At 39.4% G+C, this 20,648-nt stretch overlaps 1 protein-coding gene and 1 long non-coding RNA gene across 3 annotated transcripts in view; one reads left to right on the forward strand and one right to left on the reverse strand.

The window, feature by feature from the left end:
• The window catches only part of LOC124308814 (uncharacterized), a 58,418-nt gene that overhangs the window by 29,614 nt on the left and 8,156 nt on the right, over nucleotides 1-20,648 (forward strand). Inside the window, exon 1 of one of the 2 annotated variants that reach the window (XM_046771922.1) lies at nucleotides 14,682-14,790. The exons of the other annotated variant lie outside the window; for it this stretch is intronic. Coding sequence (XP_046627878.1) covers nucleotides 14,743-14,790 — 48 coding nt within the window. The 5' untranslated portion in view covers nucleotides 14,682-14,742. Of the gene's footprint in view, nucleotides 1-14,681; nucleotides 14,791-20,648 lie in introns of those variants that run through there. 2 annotated transcript variants of the gene reach the window in all.
• On the reverse strand, nucleotides 10,588-11,692 carry LOC124308815 (uncharacterized). The gene is made up of 3 exons (XR_006909105.1): nucleotides 11,469-11,692; nucleotides 11,304-11,391; nucleotides 10,588-10,903 (listed from the first exon to the last, which is right to left on the reverse strand). It is a non-coding gene; the product is annotated as an uncharacterized LOC124308815 (long non-coding RNA).

A 20,648-nucleotide genomic window follows, 5' to 3' on the forward strand; every position in this document is an offset into this window, starting at 1 on the left:
CAGATACCTATGATAATTGTTCCTTCCGTATCTCGCGTATTCACAACTATACATCAGAGTAATCTCAGATCGTGTTTTTCGAGTATCAGTACCGACTTGTCTATGTCACTACTGGCTTGAATTGGCATTTGTGGGTGTAGTAATTCGCGACAAGATCGAAAGTTCGAAACCCTCTACAGATATGGCTACATCCATGAACATACATGTAGATACGTACGCGTAATAACGTACAGTTACCATCTACGGTACTGGCGATGAATTCAGCTCAAGGAGATGAGGCTTACCTGCTCCGTGCACCGGAGCATAAACCCGGGCCGAAAGAAGCACCGGATAGATATAAATTACAGATCTTCATCGGGTTCGTGAACATGCGCAGTGCCGTTTGCGCATGACGCCTGCGTTATAGACAAGGATATAATAATACGAGCGAATCGCCGCGTCCCGATTGTGGGTATCTTGTATCATACGAGCTCGAGCAAAATACGAGCTACGTCTCGGATTGCGCGGCGGTCCTTCACGTGATTCATTCGCGTGCGTAGTGTGGGACTGTCGATAAATAATCGCAAAACAAACCTGAGTCTGACGAAGTCCGCGATCTTATAACCGGGGGGGATAATCTCCTAACTTGCCAATTATTGACACGGATTTAGGCATTGTATTACCGTCGTGATGAAAAAAATTTCCATTGTAGCTGTACCTACTATGGTTGGATTGTCCTCCTGTCTCTCACGTTCAGAGCCTCAGAAGAGAAAAATAACATCAGGTTAATTTTGCGCAAAAAAAAGTCCCGTGATAGTTTGATTGCGGTTTTTTTTCGCGAAAAAAAAATTACCCACATCCTGATTCGTGCGGCTGGATTATTCTACAGATGTGTAGTTTCGAATTTTTGAACAAGTATTATGGCTTACAATTAGTTGTCCTGTCGAAATTCACCTCTGCACTTGATCAAACAACAAACACTAGTCAAAACCGATTGTCTTTTCGATTTCAAAAACTATTCTATCGGGCAGATTTTTTTTTGTTTTTTTTTTTTTTAGTCAGAGTGTGTTCAGGTACAAGTCAGCGTCTGTGAGGTGGCGGCGAAATCATTGTTGTTAGATGCAGTCAAAGTAAAAGTGGTTCTCGTGCGTAATGGTGTAGACCAGGTGGTTTGTGGGAGTTGAAGTCAAGGTGTCGTAGACTAACAATTCATAATAGATGAATAAAATGCGAAGAATCATTTGTAATAAATTTTTGAGCAGTTGTGACTTCCTCGAACACTAGATGAACAGCTAATTTGCAGTGTCTCAAAATTTGTTTAAAGAAAATTGATTGATTTGAACAAAGGAAACATTGTTCGTTTGTTTTTCAATGCTAAAATTATATTGTATATCAGATTACGACGTTTCAGGACTCATTCGATTGGCCAATGAATTGCTTGCAAACCAGCTGAAAATGGATGTTCAGTAACCGTCAAAAAGTTTATTGATTATAACTTGCCACGATTTTGCATACGATGATTTTGTAATAAACTAGAATTGCCCAAAAATTGATTTACAAAAATCAAAATATCAGCTATGATCATTTCAGATCTGTATGATTGCTTTAAAATCACTAACAATCGACTTTCTCTAGATTCAAATCCTTACATAAATTTGTTTGATTTTTATTCTTGAGAGATATTGTTCTATTTAAGTGCAAGTTAATATACTTCGTTAACAGCTTTTGAACCTTTGTTTAACTTTTTTCCTCAGACAGTAGGTTTGATACATCCTTAAATGGTGCTTCTCATGGCTGAAAGAAATCTTATATTGTTATTCATACGTTATTCAAGCAATAAAGAGTGAGAACCACGCCAATTCCAGTTCAGCTCACCAACATCTAAGGTACCCATTAAGGTGAACAAAGAAACTCGAAACAGGTAAAAAGAATAGGCAACAAAAAGCAGTAAATAAAGGAATGCGAGAAACTGTTCATTTTTTCGTAAAAAAATTTGTCAAATTCTCTGAGACGTAGTTTAAAAATCATTTAATCAATCCCGTAAAAAAAAACTACGCAGAAAAAATATTTGACGAATTTAATGGTTTCACTACTAAATAACCGAAATTATTGTTCTAATAAACTTTTTCATCGAATCGAATGACATTTCTTTTAATCTACAATAATGCATTTCGCTCGTCACAATTGACTGCCATATTTGGTATATTCAACAAATCCTTTCTCTGAAGTATGCTTAACCAACGAACAATTCTTCAGCACCCATGACAAATTATTCCCGTTTGACGAGCGTACTCCGGTATTATTTATTCGTCGAGTCATACGTACAGTCGTGGTTATGTAAGAACCTCCAGTTGGTACCCGAGTACCCATAAACCGGGCCGTATGAATTCCTACGGGCGCTTGAGGGGAACTCGGGTCTCAATAGTTGGATATTCAATATTCGAGGGCTGGTGGACCGTGTCCTTGGGATATGAAATTACACACTTAATTCATTTCGTATCCGCAACGTGTACCAATAACGCATATAGCATTTATGGAACAGTGTTACGAGTCGTGTTTTCGCGGAGCTTAATGGCGAACAGCAGATCATGAGAGTCGATAATAGGTCGGTGGGTTTTTCCTTCGGAGAATTCTGAAGGAGCAACGTGCGCAGCCGATTTGATCATCGCACTCTCTCCCGTATGTTTATTACGAGATCTTTGCAGTACCTGTTACGAAACTTGACAAATCATTACGAGATAAGATCATTCTTCCCACACAGACATCGGCCCGAAACGATTATAAAAATAAACCAACGGAATGAACCCGTATTTCAAATTGTTATACAATAACTAGATTGTCCCACTTCTTTATTCCGTTTGCTATTTAAGAATTATAGACAGTCGTCAGCGTAAAGCAAACTCGCACGACTTGTCGGACTCTAATTTACGCAATCAAAATCAGTCATAGTTTTTTTTCAAAGATTCGGATCACTTTACAAGTTTGTTATTTTGGGAATATTATTTGAAATTCATGATTAAACGTTTCTTCATCATTGCCAAGGGATGTTGATTGGATCAAACCTATAACTTCAATCGCGTCTGTGAATCTATATGGGAAAGTCTGCACTATTTCGACCTAGGTCTGACCCTTGACCTCTTGATTTTGGTACACGGTTTTTTATATGATTGGTCTCACTTTGAAAGGCACTCGGTTATTTTTTTCTAGATTTTTATGACACGATTTGAATTTTCTGCAATTTTTCAAAAGCATGTTATTGATCGACATAATTTAAAAATCTCCCCACTCCGGCTCTAGGCTTGAAAATTTTGATACCTGACACACGATTTTTCAGAATTTTTTCCGCTTTTTAAATTGTGTCGATCAATAACATGCCTTTGAAAAATTGTAGAAAATTCAAACGGTGTCGAAAAAATCTAAAAAAAAGACCGAGTGCCTTTTAAAGTGAGAACAATCATATAAAAAATCGCGGGCTAAATCCAAGAGGTCAAGGGTCAGACCCAGATCGAAATGGTATGGAGTGCCCCATATGTTTAATCTTTATAACTTTCATCATCGAACATTGACATTGTCGCCATTTCAATAAACTTATAAATAATCAAGAGCTAGGAATTGACCTTAAACAACGAAATTCCAAAATTTCCACGAATAATTTTCAACTTTGTAGGTATTATACTTACCATTCGGTACCAACTTCTCTGCATTGTCTCCAGGAACTCGGTGCCATCTAAACTTACTCGCGCTTTTCATACAAGCCTCGTTAGCTCAAATTAGAATTTCACGGGACTAGAATCGCCCGGAGATTGCGATCACATTCATTTTTGCGACTGAACAAATCGGTCTCAAACCTTGAGGGATAAAATTTGAACAATTTGTGAGGCAATTTATCGGCATGATAATTTCTGACACGACTTCCAAAGTTTCGTGAAAGAAAACTTAACTTTGCGATAGCACCGAGAAATTCGGTACCCTGAGTCAATTTTGCATCTCCAGAATCTAAGCAAAGACAAAAGTTTTGTGCATGCAGTGCAAAATTGCTTGCTTACACTCGGCTTCTATGGATATTGCAGTTTCACGCTTCGGAGAGCGATGCGCTGTCTAAAATCTGGGTCAGGAATGGTCGAGGAATTCTATGAGAGAGCAAAGTCTCCCGGCTCTCGAAACCCGCGTAGGATAATTTTATCACTTCCTATTTATTCTTACACTAGCTGCGGCACGCATGCTCTCGGTTGCAGTTTGTACTGGAGAACAATTCATCCATCGCGTCAGTAGGTATCAATTTTTCCGAGCACCATAATGCATCGTCTGAAATCGTGTTATTGTTTATGTTCTTGCAAATATCTCCTTCTTTTCTGCAATTCCAATTGTTGCGTTGATTTTTTGGTTTACATTTTCCGTCCATGTTTCGTGGCCAATGGGTTGTCTCACCATGTTCAATACAAGAAAGTCCTCTTTACGGCGTCCTTACGGTTTGAGTACAGCTACTTATCACCTGATTTGGAAGTGCTTTTTAAACACAAACGCCGTTCATGAAAGAAGTGTTCCTTTAGAGTTCCCAATAGTAGAATCGCGCCTCTCTAAATCCGGGAATTCGTAGCCCGAACACTTACGTGGATCTACTTTACTCTGAACCGACAAAGGGTCGAAACAGCTCGACACATGTTCAAAGTCCAGGAGCCGAGTTGACGACAGTACCTACCGGGGTTTGCGACTGAAGCAAGCTTCCGGTGTGGTAGGAGGAATGCTGATCAGTTTCCGGTGTCCCCAACAGTCAGCGCGCTACTCGCTTTGGGCTGGAACCGTGTATTATTTCGTCTTGGTAGGTGGTAATCAGCAGCATTGCGTGAAAAAAAGAAGTCCCAAAAAAACTCCCAGGGTAGAAAGTTTTCGTTATTGGAAAGATCAAAAAAAAAAATGCAATTCCCCAATTTCCTCTCCATACCTCCAAAGTCGTCCGCGGAGTGAGTTGATGTATTTGGAAAGAGTTTGAACACGAGAACAGGATAAGGTCTGACGATGAGTTTGAAAGATCTCTTCTGTGCGCCACCTTATTCTTGTAGTCGCTTACAGGCGACAAGTTATCATACCGTCTGCGGTGTTTTTGAAGCTGTACATTGTACATGCACGTGTATGTACGAGTCGTGAGTTGACGGGTGATACAGAGCGTGTTAAGATCAAAACAAGGTGAAACACGAAACCACAAGGATTGAAACGTGAGGAACTGTTATCTCCTGTTTTTTGGGACTGAGGAGGGCGTGCTATCTCGTCAATCTTCACCTACGAAGCTGTAGCGATACCGAACCTGATTCTTCTGTCACAATTAGCCTCGGCCAGCATTTAAAACCCGGAGACATTATGAGCATGAAATTTATGAATTATACACAGGTACATTTTACGTAATACGTATAAGGCCTGTCGACTGTCAAGCAGCATGCTCTGTCACTGCCTATCATGCGGGTCGCAATTGAGTTGCCCTTGATTCGATAATCACGCCTTCCTATAATTACTTCCCTAAAACGAAAAGGTGCTAACAATTTTTATTTTTATTTTTTTATCACTTTAACGCGAGGTTTGATTGTTAAAATTTTTTGTTTACTATAGAATAAAAAATGTATCGTAAATTCTAGTAATCTTTGTGGACAAGCCTCAAATTATGGATGTACAGTAAGTTTTATTTTATACTGTCATTGGAAATAGGATGTATAGATGTTGGATTTTCGGGTCGAAATTGTCAAATTTAGCAGGAGTTGTGAAATATATATACACAAGGGTCAACGAATTCTTACACGATTAAAATATATCCATACTTCGAAAACTATTTCATCACTTTCGTACAATGCAAAATATGAGTTATTACAGTTACTGTGAATGACCGCCAGATGTCGCACCGTACTCTGCGCTCCCGCATATAAAATCAAAATCCGTTTCCACAAGTGTCAGAGATTACTTCCGATTTTATGCAGCGTATGTTTTGAAGTCGACTGTTTCGCCATACTTTCAGTATCAGCATAATACAAATATAACGAAACAGAATTTTCGTTTCACGATTATCAATTGCATTGTTTCGAGGTGGAATTGTGTTTTAAATAATTAATCCTTTTCGTTCTTCGACGCATGTTCTTTTTACACGTATCGCGCCGCGTTCGCGATGCACAGACTTCTAAAACCGCGATCTGCGAGGGAGTCAGACACTTTATACGCATGGCAATAATCAGAGCATGGTATAAATGTTGTAAACGGCAGGATGCCTCTGTAATCACCGGATCTTCTTCTCCAACACGTCGACTAATTTACATTCCGTCTTATCCGCGATCTCTATGCCTCGCGAATGCCTCAGCCGTATTTTGGAGGTGTATAATAGAACCCGAGTCCGCCGTCTTGAAGAGCGGAAAACTGGGGAAAATATTTTGTCGAAACAGAGAAACATTCTTCAGTCAATTTTTTATCCACCATGAAAAAGTTGTTCCACATGCTGCATTGTGAAAAAATTGTTTAATAATGAAGTTTGTCGGCTTCAAATTCTTTCAATTTTAAAGCAATTTGTTTTCCATCAAGGACACTTCTCCTTTCTTCTTACTCCGTGGATCAGGACTCTAAGTATTGCAATATCCAAACTTTCCGGTAGACAGCGCTATAAGCAAAGAGGTCAACAACACTTCACTTCTGTTACTTCTTTTCCCTCTCTTTTTAGAAAAGATTGAAAAAAAAAAATCGCACTTCTGATATAACTCCATGAAATAATTCGTATTCCGTATAACCAAGCTGCAAGTTTTATTAGATTGTATATGAATTCTTGTTTCGTGTACATGGTTTTCTCTCTTCTGAAGATGACGCGAGTAAAATGTCACCAATTTAAACTATCATCAAAGCCTAAGGTGCATCACTGACGTGAAAATGTCGCAAATAGTGGTGATTCAAAAGGTTTGTTGGTATTATAGTCTATTTTGTTTTTTTTTTAATGGACAGATAGTAGTAAAAGTAAACGTGACGTTTTACTCGGTTGGTAATGACTAACTATAACATCCTCTTAACTTGGTTCTCCCGTAGTGGAAGGACCAAGTTAGCACTCACAACGTTTGTTGGTATGATTGTCGGGTAAGGCAAACATTTTTCTTTTTAACGGACCGATAATAGTCAAAATAAGTGTGACATTTTACTCGGTCGGTAATGACTAACTGTAGCATCCTCTCAACGCGGCTCTCCCGCAGCTCAAAGACCAATTTAGTATTCAAAGCTGGCCGCGTCCACTCGCTTTCACGGATCATGTTAATGCTAATGCGATCCTAAACTCACTCATGCCTGCAGCAGTCACAAGTGGCGCTTATACCACGTCCCGCGGATCGCACTAGTGATTGTGTGATTCACTCGAATCAATTGGCAGGCTGCGCGCACCGCTTCGGGTACATCGCATTGTCTTCACCTGGGAGACGAATAGCTTTCAGACTACACGGTGCCCATGTCCGTCGATCCCGAGCCCTAAAAGCTCACGTCTTCACTGTCAGAAGTATTTCAAGCTGTTGTGCTATACTAATTATCAATTAGCCGTATGTAAGGGTGGTCCGGTGAACACACTTTTAGTTAGGTGAAGTTAATCGGGATTAAGTAAACAGTTGATTTCAACCAAATAAGACGTATAAGCTTACTGTTGGAATAGATAGATAAATTGCATGTAAACTGAATAACTCATTTTTATCAATTTTCATTTATACTATGGTACCCGAAAATATGAGAACAAAAATTTTTTAGGTGGCAATATTGTTGATATTTTTAGGTGCAAAAAATCTCATTTTCCTGAAAAACCGATGACTCAAGCTCTGACAAAGAGTGAACCCTTTCATGTATACATTTTTCCTTAGATGAACTCGAAATTTTGCATACATGAGCTTTTGGGATCGCTGATTACGAATCTGAACTGGAAATACGAAAATTCAATATCGTGGATCAAATATGACTGACAAACAAAAACAATATGAAGAAACATTGTGAAAAATTTTTTTAAAATTTGTGATAAATTTGTGTTTTTTTTTCGTGGTAAAGTACGAATTTTGACGGTTTATTTACATGTGAATATGTTTGCAATAAATAAAAAATAAATAAATTGAATTTTTTCCCTTGGACTTAGAAACATTTCAGGGAACATGTAGAACCAAAAAACTTGGCAGTTGTTATCAAAAAAGTAGCTTAGTAAATAAAATGCTGCAAAAAAAAAAAAAAAAAAAAAATGGGACGCTCAGCGTACCAGCGTGAACTAAACGGTTAAATTGAATGAACATTATAGATTGATAAAAACTTTGGAAAGAATTTCGTGATACCTACGCCGTCCCTGTGACCGCTGGAAATCCCCCAGATTTTGTACGGACCATCCCGAAGCTAGGGAGTGTAAAGCATCCGATTGCAAGCGCGCTTGGTGCCTGATCGTTTTACCAAACCACTTAACTTCCACCTTGTGGCATACAAAACAGAAATGTCGACGCTCCGCGTGGCGCCGCAAGCGTCGGGACGTCACGGCCCTCCTCCATTACTTTTTACTCCAACTCTCATTGTTTCACGTGCTTTATGAAATTCACTATGAAATTATTCTACCTCATTGGTGCTAATTTTTTCTTTTCATTCTATTTCTTCAATCCATTCCGACGGTGGTGCAAATTTTTTCAACAGAGTGCATTTGAATTACACGTTTTATCTCTTAGTCAATTGTTCATATATATTGGGATGGAATGATACACCCTGTGAAACCCGGGAACGATTTATTCAATGGGATTACATCGTACTTCTTGATTGGAAAATCTATTCAGGGTGTCTGCTGCTCCTTAAATATCCTTAAGCCCTGGAATTATCCTGGACAACAAAGGCTGCTCCTCAAGTCCTAGAAAACTCCTGGAACATTTTAATTTGACCTGGAAAAGATGACACAATATATTTTCGATTGAAAATTGCGGTATTTCATTTGTAATACGCGCGTTAAATTTTAGCAGACGACGGACCATGCAGTTGTTCAAAATTCACTTTTTATATAAACTGTTATATAAATCTTTTGATTCAACATCTAACCAACTTGACCTATCCTTAAAACTTGGTAAAAAAATGAAATCAAGGACCTGGAATTTATCAGTTAATTGTTTCGGAAACTCTTGGAATAGACTCTTATTGTGCAAAATCTCTGATTAATCAACGAAATATATTATTTGATTTGAAAAAAACTAACTAATTACATCCCTTAATCGTAGAGGCGGTTTTTTTTTCACGTTTAAAATATTTTCATTGATTTTGTCAAATAGTGTCATCATCATCATCGTCATTGTGTTGTGCCATAAAAGCATTTCTTCTAAATCCCATTGGAAAATGAAAGTATTTCATAGTGGAATATGGAAATAATAAGGAATTATTCTCCCTGGTTCGAGTCAAGAATTTTTTATTTTCAACGGAAATAAAAACAGTTATTATTTCATTGAGTAAAAAAATGGCACGTCTTAGGAATTTTTCTTCCCAGACGTGCTGTTTACAATGCATCGTTGCGTCGCTTCGCGTTCACGTGTTTACGCTTCTGGTTTCGCCTACACACCACGTTTTAAGCTGTGTTCTCTTTTCTTATTTTCTCTATCCCTCCTCCACCTCCTCCTTCCACCCTGGTCGAGAGGAGGTGCATGAATTTCTACCGTTGGTCTAAATTTAATGCACCTCAGGTTATATTAATTACCAGCTGAAACTTTGCTGCGCCTTGTTGAACAAACAGAAACGAAAAAGAAAAAGGAAGGATAAAAAATATGGTCGAGCTTCCGATTCGACTGAAATTTCAACAGAGCCGCATTTTTAAGCCTCTGAATATCCGGATCAATATATAATAATTTAATAATACGATTACACTGTTTTCTAATTCTGAAAAGACGGATTCACTTCGATGCAAAGCTTATCAAATCATTCGTTAGTGATAAATTTATTTTCACTCGTGGAAAAATAGATTGCAACCGACAAATAGATGGTTTCCGCTGATGCTAGTGGAACTCGGTTATTTTGAGTCGAAAAAAAATAGAAAAAAAAAAACAATTCGCTTCAATTCAAAATTAAATCACAATCAAACAAAATTTATGCATCTAAAGTTCTCAGCTTTTAATTATTATTTTTTTTCGTTCTAATCTTTGCTCGTAGGTAAGGTTTTACCGAAAATAAATTCATCCATGGACCGCGGAATTGCCGATAGGGCTTATCGGCGGGTCGGGAGTCGAAATAGGGCAGGCAATTACTTTATCCTACTCGTTAAGTTTGACTTTAATTACCTAGTTTCCGGTGCGGCGGATAAACAGGTGTGTAAATCTTGACGTATGACGTATATGCACGTATACATACGCGACACACCTCCGGGTCTTACAAACCCGCGTCGAAGAAGTTCCCGCAAGACGACGTCGCGACGCTCCAGGCGCGCGTTCCGACGCCGAGCTTATTTTTAGTGCATTCCGGTGCAATCGGAGCAGCCCGACATCCCCGCGGTGTCTAAGCACTGAGTATCTTTTGCTCCCGCAAGATTTTCTCGTCGGGTTGGCTTAATGCTTCTTCTTCTTCTTCCTCTTCTTCTTCTTCTTCTTCTTCGAGGAGGATTATCTGATCGTGAGTTTCAGCTTTTTACGAGGTGTGTCAGCGATATTCGTCTACACGCACAATCCACATGCGTTCGTCGCAGCAACGCAAATCCGCAACGAAATCAATTTACAGGAGTGTTGAGGACTCGGATACCGGGTGTGAACAATTTCTTACAGCTGCCATAAAAAGAGAAATTTATATTTACATTGCGGAGGTGTGGACCGATCCTTTGGAATCCCAGCATTTGGAGTACTCGTCAGACTTTAGTGAATTACCAACTTCGTTGAGGAGAAACGAAAACTTCCTGGATCAGTTAGTTTCTATGCGATAGAAAACTTAGATCTGGAATCTTTACATCGATGAACAAAAAAACAAAAAAACATTGAAAATGAAACACTCCTTTATATCGGTTTTCATGCACAGTGCACAAAAAATTCGATCACCGTCAAAGAACGCGGTATTTTGTCATTCATGTCAACTTCGTATTGTTGAATTTCAGGTCTTATATGAGTTGAGCAATAAAATTCTCCACGGTACCATTTCAAAGTTTTCAAAACTACGAATCCCTTTGAGTAGGTACAATACAATGGACCGTGTCAGCAGTGAAATAATTGACTTGAATGCATCCTCGAAAGGTTGATAATAACTTGGAAATGGACAGTCAAACAACGCGGCGGAAGTGGGAGGCTAAAGAGGAGAAAAGGAAGAAAGAATAAGATTCATATTTTCAAACATTCTGGCATACTTACCGGTTACACGACGACTGGGTGTTACTGGAACGTGAAGAAACGCTAAGTATTCCAAGTCATTCGCGTTCAGGTGGGACTTGCGCTACGGCTGCAAAACGGTGGAATTCATGGGAAAATAGTATGCCTGCCCTGCCCTCTTCGCCCTTTCGTAGCTGTGCGACGTACGTTTGTTTCATATACCGTAAGAAGTTGGCCATGTGCTGGTTACTGTTCCATCAGTTGCACGTGTGCAGGTGCATCATGGTATGGGAAATTCTTGTCCCGCGATATTGCACAACGTTACATGCCTAAGGATCGTGACGAAAATACTAATTTGTCATAGGTGGCGTTCATTGCCAGTCCCATTGATGAACTCGGTCCGTTTCGGGCACACTTGTAACAATCATCTACAGGACCCGTGACTGCAAAATGCAAACACTGATTTTTTGGAAGTCAAAAATACTGCCAGGGAATTGAATTCGATGGTTACCAAGTGGACGTCATATCCATTTTTGATTGATTTGTATGGAATTGCTGCAGAAGCATTCAACGGAAGTCAAGTATAGATTGTCGAAAAGTGAGGACATTTAAATATCTAAGGATTTGACGGTTCCAGGATTTAAAAGTGTTTCAATCAGTCAGTTGGAATTACCTGAAAAAAATTCGTCCCATGTGCAGTTCATAAAATGCTTCCGATGTTTAACTGTATAATTGTATCGAAACGCATTAATACGAAACAGTTTCCAACATTTTTAAGGCATTAATACTCTAATTTGTCATCATCTGCTTCCACACTGAACACGTGACAGGGTTGAAACCAGTATAATCAATTTTTTGGAACTTTAACAGGTTCTCTCTAACTCCCCTTTACTTAATCAAAAAAAAACCCTACTCTCTTGAACAAGTCATCAGATTTCATAACACTTACGTAATACTCAATCAACATCCGCTAAAAAAAAACTTACGTGCAGATTTTACGCTGCCATCGGCTTTGATTGGTATGTCTTACGCTGTCTACGCAACTAGCTAACTGCATCGAGTGTCTTCTGTGCCGGTGTGACGTTGACTTGGCGATTAATTGCGTTGAAATTTCACCGTGACAATTTCTTAATGGAGTATCTCGCTCTTTGCACGATAGTTTGCACGAGTCTTACGGTGGCCATTAGTTCCAACTGAAACAATCGGTGAACTAATATCACAGCTTCTGGAAAGTTTCACTGCTGCTATTGTTGATGCTCTCGATAAACCGCAGTGCGTGTGTTCTGAATGAACAGGTGTAGGTACAGTCTGCAGCTGGAAGTTTATACGAGTATCTACTAAGTTTGAACGGAGACTAAAAATTTCTCGAAACCCTGAGGATGTGTTTCCGGTATTCAGTAGAAATCTTTTGGAGTAGTTAAAAGATTTTTCAACCAGATGTCTGGGAATTGTTAACTGACTGCTTGATTCTCCAATCATGAAGTAAAATTCTCTGCAGATATTGGGTTCACAAATTTTTTCTTGAAATGCTTCCGTTTCTGTTCTTTGGACATTGTGTGGGAACAGCTATCGAGCTTCTCTGAATTTCATGCAAAAATCGAAGTCCATGGTTTTAAATCCATTTGGATGTATTAAACTTTCAAGCATAATGCAATGATTGGTAGCCGAGTCAGAAGACATGTCGAAACTGAAGCCAAGATAAGTTTGGGAGTTCATATGACCAATTCAAGTATTCAAGTTGGTTAACACTTATTTGAATATGACGCATATTCCGTCGATAAATCAAGATTAAGTAGAGTAAACTGATTCTGATAGTTGAATCAATCCCGATCAAAAAATATTTTGTATGCAAATTCTTGTCTTGTTCTGTAACTATCTAGTGATGGAGGAAAATTTAACATTCTTACCAGAAAGGAGATCCTGAGAAAACCTTTGACCTCCAAAAAATTACTGATCATTCCTTGAGAAATCAGGATTTTATGAGATCTCAGTATTTTTGGTATACAACGCATCATCTTAAGCAGCAGTGTAATGAAATTTCGTAACATTGAGAAAGAGAAATCAATTGGAATTTCAATTTTCTTCTTCTAGTCTTCGAAAGTATACTAAACCAAAATTGTGCTACATCGTTACTAATATGCTTGCTCCGTTGGCTGCGACGAGTTTCAAGACAAATGATCTACTACCGCAGTGGGCGTATCACGGTGACAGTTGAGCTGGCTGACGTGATCAATCCTCTCAAGGAGTAGGTGCTAAAACCGTTGACAATGGTGCACCATACTCTAGATTCAGTAATGAATTGCAGTTAATCTGAGAATATTTACTAACCAGAAAAATATCGGAACGATGTTTTGAATAATCTGCAATTCCAACAAAGCTTCACGAAATGATCGCATGGTTCGTAAACTGTGCAGCCATATTCAGAAATACGGTGTACGTGTGATTTGATGAAGATAATGAAAATTAGTGTGAAACCCAAGGGTGAATCCTCCCGGTAATATCTATTTTCAAAAGAATCGAATTGAAGAGAATTTTCGTCAACGACGTTTCATTGTCTATACAAACTCTTTTTTCGTACTTGACTTGTATTCCGTACTCACGTTACCGCATCGTTTCACCACCTGAAATTTCACCATAGTCCGTTGAAATCGCAGGCTTAAGATCCAACTATCGTGTTTCTGAGTTGGAGTGACTCATTCGCGACAAGGTCACGACATGAACGCAAACATCTTTGAAGTTCTTGGTGTTCAACGATGGTCATTCGAAACACTCGAGAATCGAAGTTCTTTTACTTGATCATCAACGTCTTTCACCCAGTGTCAAATTTCCGCAAGACACAAAGTGCGAGATCCCGGTTCACCGATGTGCGTTGTTTGAATGTGGCGAAACAAACATCCGAGCAGATCTCCCTTCTCAGTCGTACGAATTGGCGGATGTGGTGAAGCAAAAACAAAAAAAACGCGGTGAATTTCCTCCATCAAAAATGGAGTCAAACGATACTGCTCGCTGATATCGTTTTCAAATATCGATTCGTCGTGACCCGGTTTAGGCTGTTGAGCAATTTTCGCGAGGCGATCAGTTTGCCACGTTAGTTAACTGCTGACAAATATTAACCGCACTGCAATGTCTGTCGTCCTGCGTAAGCTCTTAGTCGTTTGACAATCGATCTCAACGAGGTCCTCCTGACGCTTGCGTTTTTTTACAATAATAATTATATACACCGTTATTACAACGTGGAAGGAACCGGGACAGAGTTGGTCAAAATTTCTATCCTAGGTTTCCTTGAGCCGTCAGTTGGCCCGCGACGATTGTCACAGTCGAATAGCAGTCGCAAGCGTAACAGGACACCAGCGCTCGCGGACAACTTATTTTCTAACTCGCAATAAAAATATAATCGCTTGTCAAATAACCCGACAGCTTTTATCGCTGCGTGTGTTGTGCTAGTATTCCTCAGGAACCTTCGATCCACTTTCATCTCGCAATGCACCCTACAATTAAGAACTGCCACATGCTACCAAGGAAGTCATGGGTGAGTATCGACAGTATCTCGTTGAAGTTCATTTGATTCGGGGAACGAACATGGGGATTGATCTTCACGAAGTATAAGAACGTAGATTCTTCGCAGGGTTTTCATGATCAACGAAAACAACCGGGAATGAAAATTTTGACCGTTCGAAACTCATCACAACTCGTTCATCATCAGCGACTGATCACTGAACCATATTCCATATCAGCAAGTCAATATTTTACAGTAGCTCAGCGAACTTCTTTTCGTCAATGAAGCTTTGATACTTGATCGATAAAGTGGGAAACTTTTTCGCAGTAACGAATGAAATCTTGGAAAACCATTGATCACAGTAATACTACCTAGATGAAATTGAATAACTTCTGAGCTCCTCGGCGCTCGATGACACTTTTTTCATTGTTATTGTTGTTATTATTATGATTCTTATTATTTTTCAATTGGTCATATCGTATCCCGAGTGTGTCTAGCATGAGTCTTTGACGCTGAGTTGAAAAATCGTTCCATCAAGTGGTAAGAGATTAATGCGATGCATTGAAAAATTGGCGCTTGAATATTTTGCAGTACGATTTTTTTAATACAGGTAGGAGTTTTTGTCCAGCACATATCCGCCGGCGGTGAATATTTTGTTTTTCCACTTTTATCATCCGGCCTCTGACTGCTTACCTCTCTCTTTCTTGCTCGCGGCACTCGATTCATGCTTCACGCCGCGTGCCTCTTGCTCCTTGTTTCTCTTTTTTCATCCCCGAGAAATGCTATTAAGACGACCGTATGTTTCCTCTCGCTAAGGTATAAGAGTGGTGGAGTATACTGGGATGCAGCGGATCGGTGAAGTGAATATATGTAGTTGTCTTCGGTGCGCCGAACGCGACCACAGCCTCGACGGTTTATATTCTCTTCATTCTCATCTTCCTCCTTTTTTTCTTCATTCTCTCTTCGTCTGGTGCTGTGGCCACGGAAATTAATTTTTTATCTCGGAACTCGTTGAAAAACAAAGTTATACCGCCGAGGCGTGCCTGCCGGGTGTGCAGGTGGCTATGATAACAACAATAAGGCTGGAGTCGTGTAAACTAGCGGAAGGTATTTCTGGATTTACTAAGATCTCAGTGATATTATCTTGACGGCCGAGTCGCGTTTCTAAACACTTCCATCCATGTCAGGCGGGATTGCAAAACACGTGATTCCAAGTTTTCTAACCCCAAATGCCTGCCTCATTTTTTTGGCTTCGGACTCCACGTCTTCGAATAAAACTTGAAAATTCACCCACACACCATCGGATCACTAGCATTTTTTTTCTCTTCAACGCTTAAACTTATTTTCTTCATTGTGATCAACAGTGGTAACTGTTCATCAGATCAGTAAGAATCCATTTGACAGATTCATTTCATCAGCGACGCGGTGAAAAGTAAATAAAAATCAAAACATCTATTTCACCAGTCAAACACTACCAGCGATTAGGATTTAGAGAGTTAGTTGATTTTCTTGAACGTATCTCATGGGACTATCTTGCACGAAAGTTGGGTAAAAGTCGGGTTCTTTTATTTCGTGTACTACAGTGAATCAGAAGTCGTGAAATACGATCTGGACTCGACGAGGACTGAGCTTCGGGTGTAGTATCGAATTTGAAAAAATTACAGATGGACCACCTCAATTCTCATGGAAATCGTGGTTCGAGTTATTTGGTATGCCCTGGGTGCGTGCACATCTTGTCTCAACCAACAGTGCCAGACAAAGCCAAAACACCCTCAGTATACAGTCGTTGAACCCGAAACGAAATCGATTGGAAATTTAGTGACACGAATTTAAAGTATTTTTGGATATCCTTGAACCGGTCAAATAGCAAAGTGAATACGAATAACGAATTGTTATTTACCGTCAAGGTTGAGTTTGCAAGCAGTGGATACAAATGTAGCGTTCCGTTTTACCTGTTCGTTTTTACGTAAAAACTCGCGACACCAAGCAGTTGTAGTAAGAGTTACGTAATTGGCTCGCGCAGATTTCACTTGAATGAAACGAAATTGTTGCGTTTTTTTTTTTTCAATTCTTTGCTCAATTCTCTAGTCCTTCACCAGACGATAACTCCCATCCTGACACATGGATCTATTGGTAATCGAAAGATCCACACTGCACTGCAGGACAATGAATCTCCGTGGTGAAAGTTAATCGAGTTGCGGTATTATAAGGCCTTGTCCAATACATTGCCTACCCGCAACGTGGGCGTTGTGACTTACAATGCACCTTGATTGCAGGCAACGGACACCCGTCAATTCTCAGTTTTACTTTCATGATTCTCTTTTTCTCCCTCTCCTTAATTTTTTTTTTTTTTTTTCTGCAACGCTTTTTTTCTCATGCGACAATGACGAGGCCTGCTGCAATGCAACGGGTCGTAATACCAAACGTACAATTGAAAATGACCTCGCGGACTAAAAGACAGAGTTGTTTGCGCATTTTTCTTATCTACGAAATGATGATTTATTCCTCGTCCACTTTTACCACTTCAAGTCATACTTTTTTCCTTTAATTTCCATTGCGTAAAGGATGCACTCAATATATTGGCAGTGATATTTAACGATTTCTCCAAGAAACTGTTTAAGCTTGAATTGTCGATTATGAACAATGACCTTCCAAAACGTGTCGAAGTCCTTTATAATAATTCATGTTTGAAAGGACGAAGTAAGAAAGCACGGAAAAAAGGAACCAATAAGATCTTTTCCATTTACTGATCCAACACGTGACCAAAACAGTCGAGATTTGACATTTAACAGTGTAGTTCCACGTTTCGTTAGGCAGTTTCATTATTTATCATTTAAGAGTAGTTATAGAGTGTATTGGAATGTTCCTTTCCTCATCGTTGTTGTTCATTCAAAATTGTGCTGTTTTACGCGAAAGTGTGAAATTACCTGATAACTTTTTCTTTCTTTCTTCCTGTCCTATTCGCCTTTCTTTTCTCGTTCACCTTTCCCTCTCTATGTTCTACAAGCATATCGTCGTTCAGCTTCAATTTTCCAGTTTGTCGACCCAGAATTGATACACACTTATCCGTGGCACCACATTCGTTGAATTTCATTTGATGTCCCAGGTGTCAGAGTATGAACTGCTCATGAACACCAATCAACCTCCAACTGCATGGGCAATCGGTTGTTCGAAATCGTCTATATTTTCGATCACTAAATTGCGTTCCGTCAAGCCCGTTTCTCGTTGTTATTCGAGTCCTAACGAGGTTTTTGATTATGAAGCCGTGAGATTTGAGTCTGTTCGTTTATTCGAGACTTCTGGCAAGCGCTACTGCAGAGCAGCAGTGAGTTCCACTCGGGCAAGTTTGTCTACCTAGCTCGTCACGCCAACTTGCACTCGTCGCTTGTCAACTTTGACCGGTAGCTCATGCCCCTTCTTTCCAAAGACTTAGTTGGTAGCTATGAATACTTCTGTTAGTTATACTCTTCACAGATATCTTTGCAGCAGTTTTTATCATTTTATTCGCGCTAACCGCCGCCGGCAGCTTACCGTTGATTTCAAGTTTGCGAAATTACTACAAGTATTTATTATACGCACGTTTACTCGGTACAGAAGTGAATTGCGCGAAGATAAGATTGTTTAGAACTCAGCAAAATGAGATTAACTGATTGGGATGAAGTTGTGCGGTATGTTTTCAACTTGTATAATACAATGAACGAAGATCTAATAATATTCAAAAAAAAGTGATTTCGCTAGTTTGCAAATTAATCAAACTTTCTAACGAGTTCAGAAAGTTTAAATGTCCCACAATAAGACACGCTTTGCATTTTTTTGCTTATTCAACACACGTGCTTAATTTCAAGAATCGAATAATAAAATGTCCGCGAAAAGTGGAGACAAACCTGAAAGTTTATGATATTTCTACCGTACGCATAAAAAAAACATCAATCTCTACATCTATTAAACTCAGTGTATCTCTGTCTGTTTATCCGTATGTTCCCTTATAACTCCAGAACTACTTGACCGATAATGATTCATGTTTTTTCTGTGGTTAAATTGAATATTATCACGACGCAATCTTGTTCCAAATAAACGTAAAATCAACTGTGAATTCGAACATTCGCACAACGATTGTTTCCAACCGCATAGTTTTACCGTCGCACCTGTAAACCTTGTTCACTACGATCGGAACCGTTAGTACTTATGTAGCAACTTGCTTAAAGTTTTTGCCAGTATATATATAACGAAGTAGTGAAATGTTTCAAATAACTGGAACAGACCTGCGCGTTAAACACAGGCACTCTCGCTGTGGTGATCAATTCTTTTATTTTCGAGGAGCCGTCGATTCAAACACAAGAAAAGAAGAAATAAAGAAACAAGTAAAAAAAAAAATCCCGAACTACGCACACCGATTCAGTTTTCAGGCAAGGATGATTGTTCAGATCATACCATTCTTTTAGCATTACAATACTATACCTACGAATTTACGCTAAGCATTGTCGATTCGTTCCGTAAATAACTTTGTTCGAACCATTCGCCGGTGGAAAAGAAACAAACATTTCATCGACGATATCCTTGATACGTTGATTCCAGAGAGCAGGCAATACCTGATCCATCAAATATAGATCGTACACATTCGTGCAATACATTAAGCAACGTCACTTTACTGGTTGTAATACAATCGGTAAGTGTCGGAAACAAGATTGAGTTCGTCTCGATGAGCCAAACTGAAAGAATGGAAAAAATTTTGGCAGTCCCGTTATCTAAGAAAACCATTTAATTGGAAGCCAATATGGAATTGGCTTGAGAGATTGAGTGTAGATCAAAAAGATTCCCTCATTCACTCTGATTCCATGCGACTAATTCAATCATTCGAAAACACAATATGCACAAACGCAGCTAGAAGTTAGACTCTTAAACGGAATTACTTACAATGTATTGCGTTCCAATAATAGTGTCGTCTCAATTTTCGATCCACGGAACAATGGTAGAGTACTAAAGTTGTATACAAATCGATTCGTTAAAAATTGTTCCCAATTCAGGACTAGCAGTTAATTCGTCACTGATCGGCAGTTTCTCTCCCAATCGCTTTAAAACATCGAACCTTTCTCATTTTCTTGCGCACCTAGGTGAAGCAACAGCTAATCGAGTAATAGATGCAAAGAGTGTAACTTTCTTGCGGACATTGCTGTAAACTTGTCCTTTTATTCTACAGCAGAATCTGGCCCAGATAACTTCTTCTTTCGATCTTTTTATCCTCGGTAACAGATGACATTCCTCGAGGACTGCACCGCTCCTGCGAGCTAGTGAACGAATCAGTCACACCGGTTGAATCCCCGTTCTCGACTATTGTTATCCTGATGGGTGGGCGTTGGTGGGTACAATGCGTATAGGATGCCATGGGTTACGCTGGAATTTTAGTGCCATGCTTGGTACGTGACTGCGATCGCAGTGGTTTGTTTGGCTGTCGTCAGGCCTACTGTCTTCCCGTCATCACATATCTGATCCCAATGTCGCGTGTCAGGTGACGAAGTCTCAGCAAAAGTAACTGTACGTCACGCTGTATTGATCATATCGTGAAGTTCGGAGTACCAGTACTGGATGTTATTTAAAAACGAACGATTTTCCTTCGTTTTTTCAACTCAGAAATATGTCTGTACCATGTCGATAGTTTTCTAACAGTCTCGGTGGTTGGATGATTTTTGTATTCTTCCAGAACGTATTTGCACAACAGAGTTCATCTCTTCCATTGCGTATTGAGCACTTCGAGCTAACACTTCTGTAGTAGATGAAAGTTTCCAATCTTCCCGAAACAAGTGTAACCTCCTATCAATATGGATTGATATTCTTGAAAATTGGTGCCATTGCTCATAACACCAAAGTTGCATGTCATATCAAGGCGACGCGAG

Source organism: Neodiprion virginianus, chromosome 7 (assembly GCF_021901495.1).
Source record: "Neodiprion virginianus isolate iyNeoVirg1 chromosome 7, iyNeoVirg1.1, whole genome shotgun sequence".
NCBI lineage: Eukaryota > Metazoa > Arthropoda > Insecta > Hymenoptera > Diprionidae > Neodiprion > Neodiprion virginianus.